The sequence below is a fragment of the Varanus komodoensis genome, unplaced genomic scaffold (genome assembly GCF_004798865.1).
Source record: "Varanus komodoensis strain SLA01 unplaced genomic scaffold, ASM479886v1 scaffold20_1, whole genome shotgun sequence".
NCBI classification, from domain to species: domain Eukaryota; kingdom Metazoa; phylum Chordata; class Lepidosauria; order Squamata; family Varanidae; genus Varanus; species Varanus komodoensis.
In genome coordinates this window covers 7,382,067-7,400,381 of record NW_025335587.1, presented here as the reverse complement: position 1 = coordinate 7,400,381, position 18,315 = coordinate 7,382,067, and the positions used below count along the sequence as shown (strand labels likewise).

Genomic DNA, 18,315 nt, shown 5'->3' with positions numbered 1-18,315 from the left:
GGCCTTTTAAAAAAGGTAATTGTACTTCCTGGCTGCCAACTCACAAAGCAGATGCAGGTGCTGTTTCACATACGCATAATTAATGCAATTGTGGCACTTGCTTTGTGGGGTGGGGAGGCAGGAGGTCCAATGTGTCTTGCATGGAATGGAATATACTGATGCCGTCTGTCTGCACTATTAGACTCCAAGCAACTGGACCTTCCCTAGGCATCCTGCTGTTGCAGGCCTTGCATCTGTCTTCCTCAAATGCCAGATAGCTGCTGAGAAGCTGAGAAGCTCAAATGCTGTATGTTTGCAACTCCATACCAATGGGGGGAAATTGCAGTCTAACCCATAACAAAGTGCTGATCTATCCAGTAATTGGTAACTTTTGTTGCAGGCTGAATCAAGGTACTTGAGGTAAATTATAGTGCTGTATTTCTTTCCATGTCCACCCTGATCAAAGGTAATGGAAACTCTGTGCTGAACTATATTGCAATGTTGTAACTAAGGCAGGCGAGGAAAAGCACAGGCGCATCTGTCCGTTTATGTTTTCCTTCAGATACTCTCCAGCACGAATAATGTTGTCCTCTTTCAAACAGTACAGCCTGATCATGCTTGTGAGCAGGGGAGTGTGGCTATGATTTCACTCTCTTGTGACAAAGGAGCAGCCACTGTGCTCTTCCAGAAGCAGCACATCGTTTCGGTGGGGTTTCTGTGTCCTGAACAGTCACAAGCCACCCTAAGAATACATGGCCGTGAGTGACTTGTCCATTATCCTACCAAGTGATCACCCACTCAGTTGTTCTCCATGCCTTCTTTCTCCCTCAGTCTTCTAGGCCACTGTTGGAAGGTATGGGAGATGGCTCTGTGGTGGCAAACCAAGTCTCCTTGTCCCCTGTGTCGGCACCCTTCCTGCAGTTGGTCCCACTGAGGTTGCTCATTCATGATGGGATTTAAGTTTCTGAGCCCTTATGAACCTGGGAATGTGTCTGCAAATGCCAAACAATGTTTTTAAGGGTTCCCCCCATAAATGTGCCAGACTGTAAAATATTGAACCCAACTTGCCTGTTTCTCTCTTGTCAATGTTCTTCTCAGTTTCCTCCACTGCCTGGTGCTTCCATTGCTAGCAAATGTTTTTTAAATTAAAAAAATATGTTTTGTGTTCTACTGAAATAACAACACCCTCTAGTTTCTTCTCTCCAGAAGTGGCCCATCACTTCCACTCCCACACGGTCCGTTTTTCCCACTGCTGTCTGTCTGATGCACAAAAGGGTCAGAGAACAGTGAGCACGCTCACTGCACTTATGTGGACTTCAAGTCCAAACAGGGACCTCATGGGTTAAGAGACACAAACTTCAAGACAGACAAATAACACAGATTCAAAAGTTCATTGCAAAGCCATAGAGAAATGGGAAAGTTGTGCAATTTTCAAGGCAGAGCTGAAAGACTGAGGGGAAATAGATGCAAATTTTCTAGAAGCAGGCATTTACCTCCACACAGCTGTGTGCAGCTGTTTTTATAAAAAAATATGAATGTGGTTAGGACAGTTTCTAAGCTAAACACAGCACAGCAGCACACTCTATAGGTTACTGCATTTCACACAGAAGTGGGAGGTGTAGCAGTGGCTGTATGCACACACCAACCAAGCGACATGTTGCCCATATCAGCTCTGGACCTACTTCCATTTGGGTGGGACCCACAACCCATCTGGATTCACCGTCCAGTCTTGGTGTGCTACCAACAGTTCTTTAATGACCTGTCTTGGGGAAGATGATCAAAGTCAATCCTACAGATTTCCCTTGACCTCTCAGTGGCTTTTGATACTATTTCTTGGACCAGCTCTGTGGGAAGGGATGGAGAGCACCGTATTACAGTGGTCTCATTCTTCCCTCTGGGCCCTTTTCCAGAAAATGTGAATGGGAGGCTACTACTTATCACAGTGAGAATCAACCTGTGCTGTCCTGCAGTAATCCTTCTTGCTATTCAAGATTTAATTTAATTTAATTAAAATGTTTCTGTGCTATCCTTTGCAACAAGATCTGTACAAAACTGTTGGAAATAATATGCATTGGGAGGAAGGTACTAGTGCTGCACTACTATTACTTGTTTGCAGTCCAGATTTCATTTTACATGCAACAGAGTAACCAAAGGCAAATATTTTTACATTGCATAGAACTGATTTGGCCCTGAAATACACAATGCTAGAAAAAATGTTTTCAGAATGCAAAGACTGCCTGTTGTGTACTGCTGTCAAGTGACAAAGTTCTTAAAATTACAAAAATGCATAAAGCAATTTGTCTTCCCATAGATTTTTTAAAATGTTAAAATCTGTAATACATTACACAGATCTCAAAATTCATGTTGTTTCCCCTTATGGGTTTACAGGGTTTTTTTCCTTGTGTTTGCTTGCTGGGAATATGACAGAAGATAGAACAAAAATGCGGATCATCTTCCACAGACTGCAAATATATTACTGTACATCAGTCCTTCAGATCATCTTGTATATATGTATTAACCTCCATCTGAGGAAAGCAGGTGCAGTTACTTTATACAGTCAGAGAAAGAAGCTTACGGTAGCAATCAGATTTCATGAGGATGCCTGTTCCATGGTTTTCCTTAGTGTATTTTTCTAAAAAAAAGTTTGAAATCTTAAGAAGCCTGTACATTTCTATTAACTAAATACACTGTTGAAAATTAAAATACTGTATGCCTAGTTTCTTTTGTCAGTGCTGCACAAACCTATTGTGCAAAACTACTAATATTCAGAACTTCATACCTAGTGGAAAAGTTGTTTACATCCAGCACCAAAGAAATTGGACTTTCAGCCAATTTCTGATTGAATAAAGTAAGTCTGGTTACTGTATAAAAAGCTTGCAGTTTATATGTACCATATGTTATAATTTAGTAAAAAAAATCCAGTTCATATGCACAACATTATTAATCCAGAAAGCAATAAAGGATTGTCATTAAAATAGATATTAGAAAGTAGATTAAAAATACTAGCAGTGGGTGAAAAACAGTGGCAAGCGTCAAAACATGTCTTCAGAGTGGTTGTAGTATTGACTTATATAGTTCTTTTCAATCAGAAACAATCACATAGGCATCCCCAGAAAATATTTTGTTTTATTGTTCTAAAAATTAAGATTTTTTGCTTGAGGGAAACATAGCATCAGAGTTGCTGTGTTCGTTGCTTCCTATTGAGTCTGCCTTGTGAGAGAGCCTTTTTTCTGCCAATGACAGGGGACAACACACACAAAAGCATCTAACATTTAATACTACATTTCTTCTTAGCCAGTGGCTTCAGTCAGAGTGCCACATGTGCTTAACCTTAGTAGTAGGATAAAGTAGCTCATGTGCTACAAACTGCAGTACCACTTCTGCAGTGCTGCCATGAAATCCACTTCAGCTAACATTGTAGCTATCTGAATGTGGTTTGATAAAATACACAGCTCCATGAGCCTATTTTGAAGTCTCTACAGGGGTATCCGGTTTGCAGCATGCCAGTTTGAGAAGGTGGCTTGTCCATCATGCGGGCAGTATTTAGAGCAGTGCCAAATTCATCATGCTGTGCTGTTGTAGCTTATTTTAGATTAAGCTGGAACCCTGTGCAGGTTCTGACATACCAGTTAAAGATGAAAGTTGGTCTGAGCCAACTTGGGCATTTGCCACAGAGGTTGGACTGAAACTCCCATCATTCTCCGCTTAAATGCAAGAAATCCCACTAATTTATTGAATGCGTTTTTCTTTTTTCTAATACAATAATATTTTACGTACAACAGAGGGGAAGTACTTGCGTGCCCTGCTTAGTAGCAGGGTTGAGCTTATTCTTGTCGAGTGGTGAGGGCAGGGAAGAGACTGGCAACTGTTGGTTCCCATCATCCCTGATAATTAGCCATCTCGGCTGGAGTTGAATGGCTGCAGATAGCCACTCCTGCTCTATAATATTTGCAGATTCCTGTATGTGTGTGTTCATTTTTTTGGAATTAGTAAATTTATTTTCATTATGATTGGTTAATTGTTATTTAAATTCTGTGGTGACTTTATCACTAGCAGTTGAACCTTTTCTAAATGAGATTATTGTTCTGACTCTGAGAGGTATCTTCAATCATTGATGTTTAATATACTGATGACTCTTTTTCAATAGCAAAATGGTCACTGTATTATATGTAACTAAAATCGCCTGGTAAGTGCCAAATGTCTAAAACCTATCCATTCAATGAAATGCTCTTATTTATTTATTTATTTATTTAGTCATTCATTCATTCATTCATTCATTCATTCATTTTTAATAGCACTTTGCACCTATCTATTTTCCTTGCAAGAGCCCTGTGAAAAAGCTGACAATTTTCAGTTTAGACATTGGTAATGAGTCTCTTTGGCAATATAATTCCTCTCTCTTTTTTTTTTTTTCTCCTCCAGGCACTTCAAATAAGAGACCAATGCAATTGCCCTAGTTTGCCTAGTCAAGATCCACGTCTTATTTTCAGATTGAGCAAGCAGCAGTTCCTACAAGCATCCAGAGATAAGGAAGCTCCAAATATCACTCACCATGGTCTTGATAAAACAAAAGCTTCTTAGTAAAAAGGAGGTGACAGCTGTAGACATTCTAGCTGGTTAAGAACTCTCAAGATGTAAGTAGAAATACTTTGCACTAACTCTTTCCAAATGTTCATTGCACAACAATGTTTTCTCTGCTTTGAAAAATGGTTGAAAAGACAAAATAAACAAACAGCTATGGATCATGAACAAAAACTTGTGACTGTGATGTATAGTTGGAAACTCAGCTCTTTCATGGACATGCAGAAGGATGCTTCAGTGGAGGACTAATCTGCATGCTGGGAGCAGCTGTCTTCATAGAAGAGCAAAGACAACCCTTGTTCATTAGGGCTGTTGGGTATTAGGGCATGAGAGGCTGCTAGTCACAAAAAATGATTTGTGCTGCCAGAATTGATCCAACATAAAACTAGGCATTTCCAGATCATTTTATAATGTCCAGTTTTTGTTCCCAAATGGACTCCTCAGAAGTGTTTTCAGTTAAGTATTGGGATGGATTTTCAAAATGTTGCTTTTATATAAACACATATGCATGGCCTGTTCTTGCACTGTGGTTTTAAGTTATATACGTTGTCTCATGCTACATACAGATGGTTCCCTTTGTTTCAAAAAATGAAATCATCTTTCTTATTTACATTATGCATCTGTGTTTGCAGTAGGTTTAGTTAGCTGTATCCAACTTTCTCTGAAAAATAATGACAAGAATTTACTGCTTGTTACAAGAAGCAATCTGCTGACCAATGGGTTGGTCAGAAAGAGACCTAATTGGTTGACTTGCTGCCGAGGTTTTCTTCTTTTGTACTTTAAAAAGACAGATTGAACTGGCACTTCACTTTAACGCAATCCCTAAGGACCATGTAGTTAACCTTACAATGTAAAAAATGTTTGTGTAGCACAAGGTGAAAATTTCCCTTTAAAATTTGACATGTGACATGGAGTGTATTAAATTATTTTTCAACATCTTAAGTGAAGAATATGTCTCTTGAAAAATCGAACTATTTGCCATACTACCTCTTCTGGACAAGCAGTGCTTTGAGTGGCCAGTGGCAGGCATTCGAGAAAGCTTGCTGGAGTTAAGGAGCATGTTATGAAGTGGCTGCCAGACATCTACAATTAGTTAGACATGGGGGTGATTCTTGCACCATTTTGTTTAAGTGACAGTGCTCCAGAATAAGTGCTTTGAAATATAGTTTCTTTGAAATTCCTGTCTGGAACGTAATCTTTGAACTATTGTGTTGTGCCCTGCTGTTGTCCTTAAAGTCCTCTCTATTCTTCTGAACATGCTCGCGGTCATTTCTCAGTTGTGGTTGCCAGAGGATGTTGTTCTACTAGCCTTCACTGAGAAAGTTCTTGGTATTCTATCCTCTTTAGAAGTCCATGGCTGTTGGAGCACATTCTTTATTTCAAATGTTTGCTTACTGCATAAAACAGAAATACCTAGCTGTATGTTGTACTGTAGAACAGATATGGCACTAAAGACTACTTCACACTGTAGTGCCAAAAAAGCAAAAAAAAAGTCCCAGTGTTTCTGCCATTGTCAACTATATGATTGATGAATGTTTATGCATCCATATTAAATGTATTAAGGGAAAATTCTGAAAGGAAGTGGGGGAAGTTTTCTTTCATTTTTTTCCTGAGGAATGTTTCCAGTAGAAAAACATTTAAAACAAGACAAATTTCTTAAAATCATTTCATTTATTATTACATTTCTCTTCTGCCCAATGGCCAAATTCTCTGCAAGATTTTCAGAGATTAAAACCTTTAAAAAGCCATATATATACAAACATGTGTATTTGCAATACAGCAAAAAACCCACAGCTTAAAACCCATTTCATTTGTTATATTTGTACAAATGCAATATGTTTTTGTTTCAGTAAGCTGTATAAAATACTGTTTAATGTTTTACAACAAATATTGTTATAAAATAATAACCGATTGCACTGCTGCAATATTTCTAGATTCAGTGATATAGCACCTTTCCTTCATTTGTCTGGATTGCTAAACAATCAACACTTTTGAACTTGATGTATTTTTAAATGTTGCAGAACACAGTGTATCTTCAGTTTCTTTTTCAACTGTTTTTTCTTCTTGGTTGTCTTGAATTTCTCCATCAAGGAACATTCATGACTGCATGTTTAAAAATACATAAAACCAAGGAAAAAAAACAACAAAAGACCTGGGAAGCTTTTTATAATTCATGCAAACCTTCCAGTTTCCACAGTCTACAAAGGTCAAAGTGAAATTCATGATCAGCAATTTATGGCACTTTCACAAACTATTCAGAGAAATATATTTGAATGTTTTTTAAAAAAAATAGATGGTACCTCCATGCACTGTGTCTGCCTTTGCATGTCTCCTTAAGATTGGAATCTCTGCCTAATAAACCATAATATGCACAAGATGTGTTCTGGTGCCTGCAATCTTTTCATTCCCACTTTTCATTCCACTCATAATTAGTATTACATCCGAATGTAAAATTGTGGCTTATTGCATATGAACAGCTTTAGACCAAGGTTTGTTGCTGGTTTACAAATCCTGAGCTTGTTTAGTGTAACAGACAACCCTCTTGTGCTAATGGGAGAAACAGATGGCTGTACAAGGTGCATGGACCACATAGTGGTTTTGTAAGCCAGAGTTCCTGGATAAGGTGATGTGAAAATGCAGGCAGTACTGAAAAATATTGCAGCATTTTATGGAACATAAAACAGCTGGAATTTAAAGCAGACCTCTTGTTAAAGGCAGAACTGCCTTGTTTGTGAGACAGCATGGTGGGTTTTTTTTTTCCAATTGCGTCTTGTGTTTTGATTTTGCTAAAAGAAAGCATTCAGTGTTGACTGCAGAGAGAGTCAGATAACAAGCTTGTAAGTTGTAGTTTGTTTGCTGACTTTAACCAAAGAATTTGAACTTCCTGGAGAATACTAACACCTATCTAGATTATTTATCTTTATTTGGAGGAAGAATTTTCAAGGTTGGCTCCGCTTCCGCTTGCCAGACCTGATTCTGTGTGTCTTGATTTAGTGCATATTGTTCCCATAGATCATTATGCAAGACACTATTGGCAACAGGTGAAAGACTCACCTTGACCATTTCCTGTCACTTCATAATTTTTATTTGTACTGACAGGAGGTGTTTTATTGATTTTTTTTTAAACAGAAAAGCTCAGAAATGTGCTCACCTATTCTGTCATATGTAAGTTAAACAGAACAGCATGCTATGATAGACTCCCCACTGTCCCCCCAGGTCACCACAGATTATATATAGCTTACAGCGTAAAAACAAATATCTTAGCAAGAAGCAAATGTTATAGTACAAGCAAACAAGTGTTAAAAAAGCTGGAATACTTTCAATCTACATGAGAAATATTTACATTGCTAAAAATCCATAAAATACTTTAATCTGTATGTATGCATTTATATATTGCATGTTTTAAATCTCAGACAGACTCCAATGGCTGCTTAAACGTATACAAAAAGTTTAAAATAGTCATTACATTTCTTGATTTCCATGCAAAACAAGGTCACCAGCCCTGACTAAAACCTTCTGTATGAGATTGAATGCTTTATACATGACCTTTGTACTCATTTGTGGTCGTAAAGGGAAAAACATGTTCTGTGAATCAAAAAATAAGCTGTTGTTGAATGATAGAATCCTTTGTAAAATAACAACTGAGTCTGACTGCAGTGAAACACTTTCGATGCCTCTTGCGTTCTGGTCATTTTCTGCTCAGCATCACAGAGCACTTCACTCTGAATGGCTCCTATTTAGTGGTTTCCTTAGTTGCAGTGGTTGGGGGAGTTCATTTCTGCAGGATCCTTTTTTCTTTGCTGACATCATTGTGCGGGGATTTAGAAATTTGCTTTATTTTTGTATAGGAGTCTAAGAGCTAATTCCCCAGAGGGGTTAAGTTTACCTGCCCCTGTGTCTATATATGCTCTCTATGCATGCATTCTCTCTCTCTCTCTCTCTCTCTCTCTCTCTCTCTCTCTCTCTCTCTCTACACACACACACACACTGATTCATCCATTATCATTAAATGAAGTAAATTCCATGTGAGGTCTAACAGCACAAAAGTGCCTTGCAAATAAAGCAGTGCTAGTCCCATTTTCTAAGTGAATGATCCGCAATAAAGAAATGATCAAAATCTGTGTATGAGCATTTACAAGCATCTAGAACATAAAATGTGCAGGGTCTTTGTTTACTCTGACTTTGTAAAATCAATTGGCCATGCTAGTTGTAGAGGAGATGCTCAGAGAACAAAAACCCAGATGGGCAGGTGAGATGAGGAGTGGCTGGGACCTCCAGAGCAGAGCGTGGGTTTTGCCCTTGCTTTGCTTCGCAACACATGCATGGATACCCACTTCCCCCTGCACACCCATGAGGTACACCAGTTTCCTATAATATGAAGACAGATGAATCAGTGTTAAAGAGAAGGGAGGCTGCAAGTACCATATGGTGGCGGGAAGAGCAATTGACAGCTGCTAAATGTGCCAGCTGCCTCACAAGACTGGAAAACATCCAACAGGCTCCAAAACTCTTAAATCCATTTCAGGGGAAACTTTTTGCCTGTTTTAAAAATGGCTTGTGTTTTAAAAATGGCAAGGAGCAGTTTCAGAGGATCATAAAAAGTGATGCTTTCTATCCCAAATATCAGATAAAAGTTGGTTTCAATGGATGTTTCTGTGGTCTTGACTTATTTGCAGGACATCTCTGTAAGACTCCATTTGTCACTGCTTGCCACAATGATCCTTCTCTGATACGTTTTTCCAAATCATTCTTTCCTACTCATGTTGTAGCCTGTTTACCCCATTATCAGGTGGTTGCAGCAAACACTTTAGCACTTAGGTGACCTCTGCCCTCACTCAAAGACTTCCTCCCCCACTGTCTTCTGCATTCGGTTTAAGGTAATTAAATGTCCCTCTCTTTTCCCTCTAGCAACATTGATCTATATTGGATATTTAGACTCCAGAGAATCAAAGCTCTTTATTCCTGCCTGGAATATGTTGCCCTCAGATTTATTCCGTACGTGCATGGAATAAATGAGGGAGGACTAATGTTCTGGAGTCATAGCAGCAACATTTGTTAACCACAAGATGGCAGTTTGACTGTCTTGGCTAGACTCTCATAATTGATGCATGGCAACAGCTTAATTGTTAGCCTGGCTTTGGCAAATTGTTGGTAGGATCTTTTGTTGTGGCTTCCAGTTGGTTTTAAAAGTGTGACTTTGCTTAGGCTACAATATACCACATTCAAACAAAAGGCTTCTTGGGAATGCACTGTATGGAATTGAAGTATCTTTCTGATGGCATACACATTTCTCGGAAGTTTCAGACACTCTTCCCTCTTTGACAACTGTGAGATATCCATAGAGGAGATGTGGATGTAGAATTACATGCAATCTTAATAGAAAATTTGAACTATAAAATTCTGTCAAAAATGTATTTCGCATTGGTTCTGTGACAGAAGTGGGGAAAGACAATTATGAGTGATTCATTGGATAATGACAGTTTGGAACCACACAATTCTACACAATTCAGAAGCAAAGTCTAAAGTCATTGTAGCTATAGAGATGTGGAAAAGCCTATGTTATGACAACTTTCAATGATCTAGAGACCTTTTGGGCATGACGTAAGATGCCAGGATATGCCAATGAAGTCTTTTATGATGTGGGCTTCTCGGAAATATTTTTGTACTACGTTTGTCTGGAATGTCTAGGCTCTTTTAAGAGCACAGTATTACTTGTATCTTCCAAACAAGTCTGCACAGTTCTAAACACTAAAGGACTTTCATAGTGGATCTTCTATAGCAATAGAATAGGATGGATGACCTCTAGGAACAGAAGACATACTTTGCATGCAGAAATTCTCAAGCTGAAGTCATGGCACCTGAAGTTAAAAAGATCAGGTGTTTGATGATGGGGTAGACCTCAGCTAAAGTGCGGCTGCCTGTTTGAATAAATAGTTTGACGGCAGCTTCCTTTGGTCTTATTAGGATTCACTAATGCTTCTTTTCCCAGGAAAAGATGTGGGTTAGCATTTGGTAGCCAGAGGTGAATAAGGGTTTGTGTTTGTCTAATGCATTTTGTATTTCTTATGGTATGACCCTCCTGCTTTAAAATTTCTAAAATTTCTATCCTCCTTATCACAGACACATTCGACCAGAAGTATGTAGAAGATTGATGAAGATAAACACAATTACCTGTATGCTATGTTTCTGGAGGACATGTCAATGAAGTATCTGGAGATGGGCCACGGACATATGGGTCTTTCTAATGCAAGCTTGATATGCCTGATCCTGCCTAAGCTTGGAAGCTAAGCAGAGTTGGGCCTGGTTGATATCTGAATGGCTGACTTAAATGTTATGAGCCAATATGGGTGGTAAAGAAATACTCCTTGTCCTCCTCCTCCTCTCAGGTAGCTACTGCATAGAACTAAGTGTGTTTCTACACTCTCCAAACACAGAGGGTCTGCTGTGGACCCAAACATCTTGAGACATTCCTCAAGGTACAACATTACTTTTTAGCACCATAGTGTCATGAGCTGGGTTTCTTCTTGTGTGCATTCAAAAGCCACAGATCGATTTCCTTGCAAAAGCATTCTTTACTGACCAAACCTACAAATCACCCAGAATGAATCTCTGCACATGCACAGAGCAGTTTGTTGAACCCAATCTAGCAATTACCTCCTGGAATTCTCCCTATGAGCATGCCTGGGCCCCATCCTTTTGGGAGGGGTCTTCTGAAAGCCAGCACACCTCCTTTCCATGTGCAGATCCTTTAACTGGGCCACCCTCCTCTGCTGATGCTGCTTCAAGGGGTCAAGAGCCAGTGTCGCCTGGTCACTATCTGAGAAACTCTGAGTCCCTTCCCACCAGCTGTACATCTCACTTATTTCCAGGTACTGCCTGCCCACCTGGGGAGTTTGGCCATGAGATAAGTGCCTCTGCTTCTCTCATCTCAGTGTCCCAGGATGGTCTACCCTCCCAGACTTGGCCCAGCTTTGCTTCACATTCTGATTCTTCTGAAACCAGCCAGCACTCCTTGAGAATGAGCACCCAAACTGCATCTTTCTCATTCCCAACACAGAGGGCTATACTTGCCATTCTGTACCTTCTTACCTAGGGGTGAATCCCATTAAATTCTATGGGATGTCAGAAAAAACTTAACAAAGGATTGTGCAGGATCTGGATCTTTTTCTTTAGTGACTGGATGTGCTTCCTCTTTCTAATGCTGGAACACACTTTTTCCTTTTCCTCTCATCTTTAAAAAAACAAAACGAGGGAGATGAGCACAGCTGCTCCTCTCATCTACCTGTATAGTGGAGATAGGATCCTGACACTGAGTGGGCTACAGCATATATAGTTATTCCTATCCTGATCATGGGTTCAAAAGTGCTTGCTAACAAGTGGTTGACACAAGAATGTGTCTTAGATGAATTTTTCTTAGTATTTTAAAAAATTAAAAGACCCAAGATATTTGTGCATTAACCACTTTCTTGATAGCACTAAGAGAAGAGACTGTGAAGGAAAATTACAAAGGTGTCAAAGCCCAGATACCCTTCCCCTGGTCCCTTGAGACACATAAAATATACTTTCATGTATTTGGAGATTAATATGATTTTATCAAGAATTTAGTTTTTTCTTAGAACAAACATACATTTTAAATCAAGATAATACAAGCGTTCTTTAAATTTGCTAAGGCCCAAATAGGGAACAAAAGTTTGACAAGGTCTTCTGATGAAGTGAAGGCGTAATTATCATTGAAATACCATTGAAATATTGTTGAACTGATTTCTTCAATGCCTGTAGCCCTTATCTCCAAATTTTTATGCTGATAATTCCAATGATAAATGTGAAAGGAGAGAAACAAAACACAGCTGGACATATGTAACTTGAGGACCCAGATGACTGATGTTCTGCAAAAATGAAGTACCCTTAAGAAATCACTGCCTGATACGCCCACTTTTTCAAACTTCACAGAACAAAAGCAAAACTCCAGAACTGTCATGTTTCATAAATGCAGTCTTTCAGTGTCTGCTCTTTTGCCCCATTTTAATTTACACCACTGCCTGGCTGAGTGGAAAACTTTCTCTTATTTATGGCAGCAATCAAACTTTGCACTGTGGACTTAATTTTGGATGTGTACTGAGATCCTTTCTTGGTTTTCAGCATCTTACTTCACCATTTGCTGGCACTTTTAAAGATGATGGCTTCTGAGTGCTAAGTAAGGAACAAGCTTGCAGGAAAACCCCTGAAATTGCATATGTATTCTGAACAGATAGATGTTCAGAATACTAGCATTCAGTAAGATGAATCTATCCATCATACAAGTTTAGTGTAAAAACCTATATTTGCTTTTCTTTCTGTCCGTACAGATTCGATCACCATAGCTGGTTTGTCATTTGCTAAATACATGGGCTCAGCTCTCTGGGACCTCAGCTCATCAGTTACCAAGTGAGCAGCCTGTCACCGAAGCTTCGCATATCATTTATTACTGTCAGGTACCCAGGGATCAGAATCTTCCTTGAGCTTCTTATCCTTTGATGACTTGGAAATAGAATGGCTATGAAAACCTTGTGCATAAGAATAGAAAATGCAAGGCATGGAAACTGGGTGAGATGGCGCTCAGGCCAAACAGTAGGACTGGATATGCTTGAATTAATTTTAGTCTTGCTACCAATTTTACCATTAAAAAAACCTTTCTGCATAATGAATCTTGACTATTTCTAGGGATTTATTCACATGGAGACCCTAATGGACAATGAACCTCTCGAAACATATAGGTCTGAAACATTTACATTTTAAGAATGATCTTTTATCAATAATGTGATTTATGTTATGGTCTTGCTCTGTAGTAAACAGCTTTTCATATTTAAATCTGTATAGAGTTATAGCAAATCTTGAAATCCACTTCTCAATGAACATTTGGTAAAGGGTAGATAATGTAGGATTAAATCAGGCATTTAAATTTTCCTCCATGTGATACATTACATTCATCTCCCAGGACATGTTCAGAATGGGACCCAACATGCAGAAACAAGTTCTCTAATTGTAGTGGCTTAAATCCATCACTCTAACCAAAGGAGTCCAGTTTGGAAGGCCAAACTGCACACATTTTCCCTGAAAAATTTCACTATTTTCTCCTATGCTTTCTCATATCTAGTCGGTCATTTAACTTGACAGGTGGCAGCTTAACATGACTATTTATGAGGCTCTGCAGGTAGGAAAGAGCCTGTAAACCAGGTGACTTGTCATTAGGGAAGGTCCCAACACCCCTGCTTGATCTGTCCCAGCATTCTTCCTCTTTCTGACAGATGAAAATGCACCAGATTTCCTTCTGCTGATAGGAGAAAATTGGTTCAGGAGTTTTGAGTTGTTGACATAGTGTAGTCTGCAGCTGTTTGGTTATTTCCCCCTCTGCTATTTAGACAGCCTTCATGCTATATATACCCAGAGCACCACATGGTAGACATGTCATGAGCGGAGCCGGCTGGAGCCGGGGACCAGACTAGATGGCCCAGGAGGCCCCTTCTGACTCTCTCTGCTTCTATGTTTTGTCTCCAAATCTGACCCTTCAACTCCTAAACCTCTCTTTGAAGCTTCTGCCTGGTGGCAATACCCTTTCCTTAACCACCAATTGTTTGGTGGATTCCCAGCTTTGGGGGATTTCTCCCACTTTCCATAAGACTAAAATGCCTCTCCTAATGCTAGGAAAAACTTTCAGTTAAAATATGCAAGTATTTTTAGTATTTTGCCATTGGCCCTGAATGCAGACCCTGAAAGTTTCCCTGAAATGGAATTGGCTCCTGAGATGAAAGCGTTTCTGCACCAGACAAACCTATTGCTTGGGGAACTCGCTTGGCGCTTGATATCTCAACCACATTCAGTGAGACACTGCTTTGCCTTCGTAGCACTTTCCTCCCAGCTTTGCTTTGTCTTCATAGGGGAAGAATTAACCAGTGCTGCTTACTGAAGTGTGTTCTCTCAGCAAGTCACCACTGTTCTTCCAGGCAGAAATTACTGGGGATTTTCCAGTTAGGCTGGTTATCACAGACTGAAAGCTCTTTAAGCATATATTGATAGTTGCTCACTTTTATCAATATGTCTTAAGAGACCACTAACACTGCAAACACTCTTTTTGGAGTCCCTGCAGTCTGCCAGGGCAATGATGCATTACATCGCTCCTCTAGGAACCGCAATATCTCCACTGGGCCCAGCATTTTGTTACAAGCCTTCTGTCACATAAGATGCACAGATTTTTATCCAGTCCTTCCAGAATTATGTGCAGGATAGTTGCCTACAATTATGGTGAGCTATTTGTTCATATCTGCTTCTTAAAATATTTATGAATAATCTTTCTGCCCAAAGGGCCTTTGAGGTAAAATGCAATTTGGGGGAAATAAAATATGATTAAGGACAGAGTCAAGCCATTTTAAAACATACAGAAGGAAGAATAAAGTCATTTAAAATGCAGCATAATAAGCCTAAATAAACTCTCCTTTTGGCCCACTGAAACTTTGACAAAGGCAGGGCCCATCTGACCTCCTTAGGAAGGGAGTTTCATAATTGGGGCCTAGCACAGCCCTGCCCTGTGTCTCCACCAAACCAACCTCTCTTGGTTGTGGGATATAAAAGAAGAAGGACCTCTCAAGGATATGGTAAAATATGGGCAGGTTCAGGTGGGAGGAGGCCATCTTTCAGAAATCCTGGTCCCAATCTGTTTAGTGCTTTGTAGGTAGGAAACAGCATATTGAATTTGGGCCCAAAAACAAACTGGGAGCCAGTGTAGTTGGTTTCAGACGCATGTTGCATGGTCTACAGAAACCAATTGAACTGTCATATCTTGTGCTAGCTGCAGTGTCTGAACAGTCTTCAAGGACAATTCCACATGGAATGCATGAGAGAAATTTGAACAGGAACTGATTAGGCATGAGTTATTGTGGTTAGACTTACCTACAGCTTGACAAAGGTACTTCTGGTTGCACTGTGACCAACTATGTATCCAGGAGAAAAGCTGCATCCAGAAGCATTCCAAGCTGTGCAAACAAACCTTGAAAGGGAATGCGAGCCCATCCAGAACACATTTGCATTCTGTTCCTGAATGGCTTGTGTACCAACAAACAGAGCCTCTGTATTGGGACGCCTCTTCTTGAGACATCATAGCTACATCTGGGCACCATAGCACAGAAAACCCATCTCCATATCATTACTAAACAGAAATCCATTTTTCATGGCATGGGCAACAAGACATTGAAATCCACTAATAAATTACCAAAAAAAGATCACAAAATGGGGGGACATACTTGTATATGATTTGCATATGCTAATTTATATGTAAAGATGACATGTTAGAAATAATAGTTATAATTTAAATAGAAATTTAGTACATGTCACCATGGTATGCTAACAGTTGAGAGAAACAGTTTTTATAGTTTTTGATCTTTAATCCAGAACTGGACAGAGCCACTCTTCAAAGTGAGGACCTCCTCTGGTAGAGCTTTAGAGAATTGTTTGTTTGTCAAAGAGGACCCTTTTTGCCCCCTGGGCATCCACTGAAGATAGCAGTGGCCTCCAAGGTTGGAATAAGGGAGATATTCTTTGAGGTAAGCAGGTCACAAGAGGTACAGTTCTCTCTTTGCCAATACCAACATCTATACCCTATGTCTATACCCTAACACTAATGCTAAACGTAGTTTGGGAACAGCCTGGAAGCCAGTGTAATATGTACATTCTAAGGAATCCCAGCCAGTAACGTAGCTGTTTTATCCTGTGCTAGGTTCAAGTTATGAGTCAGCCTAAGGCCAGTGACACATAAAGCTTGTTCTAGCAATCTAATCTTGAGCTTACTGATATGTGGATCACAGTGGCCAGGCTATCCCTGAACCCAAAGGGGTGACGCTGGTGTCCTAAGTAGGTACTCTTAGTTACAGAGGTCACTTGGGCTTGGATGGATTCAGTGATGGATTCAGAAATACTGCAAACCTGTTCTTTCAGAGAGAGCACAACCCCATCCAGAGTTCACAATTCTCCTAATTCCTGGATCTGGGAACTGTTCACCCACAATGTCTCCATCAAATTGCAATTTAATTTCACTGGGAGTTTTGGTCCTTATCCAGCCCACCAATGTGTTCAGGCACTGATTTAGGTCATGCTTATCCTCTTCTGATTCAGATATAACACAGATGTAGAATTGGGTATGGTTTCCATATGGATGACACCTCACTACAAATCTCCTTATGAGTGCTCCTTAGTGGCTCCTTATGGATATTAAATAGCAGTGGGGATGAGATGGTATGTTGAGATATCCCACAGCTTATGCACATCCCACAGAGCTTATTCCCTCTGTCCTGTTCTCAAGAATGGTAATTTATGAGGGTGGGATTTATGATCCCTTCCTGTAACTGAGCCAGAACTCAGGATGGAATGGGTCCAGATACTCAATATTCTCCAAAGATGCCTGTAGTGAGCTTTCACTGCTCCCCTTGGCCAAAAAGGAGGCATTTGCCACCTGCTAAGACTTATTATAAACCTCTGGTGTGTATTGGTTATTTGGCAATACATTTTTGATGACTATGATTATAAAAAACATTCCTTTGAATATTCACTATTTCCCAAAAGATGCAGTTTGTTAAACTACAGCATCCATACATTTAGGTCAACTGAATCAATTCTCATGTATATGTCCTCAGTTTTGTCTGCCATAGCTGCAGCAGAAAAGCAATGTTTTGTAAATGCCTATTTATTAAGCAGTATCTTAACTTGTCAATGTTCTTCTCTCTCCTTCTCCCTCTCTCGGAAAAGCTTACTGCTTGCTAGGGAAAGGTAAGTATTTTTTGCTAAATCTGACCTACCTGGGGTCCCAATTCATCCCTCCAGGTTTCTTTGAGGTGGCCTTGTCCTTTCCCTTGTTGACAGTTTGCTCCTTTCCCGCCTTTTGCAGACTCCCTGCCCTTTCTGCATGGCTGATATTCCCCTCTTAAGGGACAGGAAAATAGTAGCACAAGATAAAGAGTTTATCTTCTCTGCACCATGGCTATGCAGTTAATGTCATGTCTACTCAGTCTCTTTGTCTCAAGAGGGATACTATAAAATCAGCAAGCAAACAGAAATTTGTGGAGAAATGAGGTAAATCAGAGGCATCCTTTCACTCACTAGAATACAAACTTCTATTTTATTGGGCTCTACAGTAAATAATTAGGCAATATTATCCAATATGAAAAGTATCCTGATCCAATATTGTGCTGCAATATCACAACTCGGTAAACATAGAAACATAGAAAATGTTTATGGTTTGTGAGCCACCACGAGGCTTTGGCGAATGGGGCAACATAGAAGTCGCCTGCCTAAATAGACAGATAGACAGAGATAGATGGATAGACAGATAGACAGATAGACAGACAGACAGACAGATAGATAGATAGAAAGAAAACAGAGCGAGTCAGAAGGGGCCTCCTGGACCATCTAGTCTGACCTCCGGCACCAGCCGGCTCCGCTCACAACATGTCCACCATGTGGACGTCCAGCCTATCCTTGAACACCCGCACCGATGGGGCCTCAACGACCTCTCGTGGAAGCCCATTCCACACCCTCGGGGTCCTGACTGTCAGGAAGTGCTTCCTGGCATCCAAATGGAACCTTGGCTCCCTGAGCTTTGCTCCGTTGGAGCGCGTCCTGCCTCCCTCTGCAGGGGAGAACAGTCTCTACCCATCTCCATGTGACATCCCCTCACATACCTGTATGTCGCCAACATATCCCCTCTGAGTCTCCTCCAGGCTGAAGAGACCC

At 40.1% G+C, this 18,315-nt stretch overlaps 1 protein-coding gene across 10 annotated transcripts in view; it reads left to right on the top strand.

Moving 5' to 3' along the window:
• Positions 1-18,315, top strand: part of OMA1 (OMA1 zinc metallopeptidase) — a 261,075-nt gene that overhangs the window by 21,518 nt on the left and 221,242 nt on the right. For 6 of the 10 annotated variants that reach the window (XR_006414721.1, XR_006414722.1, XR_006414723.1 and 3 more), the window contains exon 9: positions 4,402-4,613. Coding sequence is in view for 3 of the 10 variants with exons in the window: in XM_044430007.1 (XP_044285942.1) it covers positions 4,402-4,560 (159 nt within the window). In the remaining 7 variants the exon portion in view is untranslated. Of the gene's footprint in view, positions 1-4,401; positions 11,205-18,315 lie in introns of those variants that run through there. The other 4 variants (XM_044430007.1, XM_044430008.1, XM_044430009.1 and 1 more) reach the window with 2 other exon arrangements.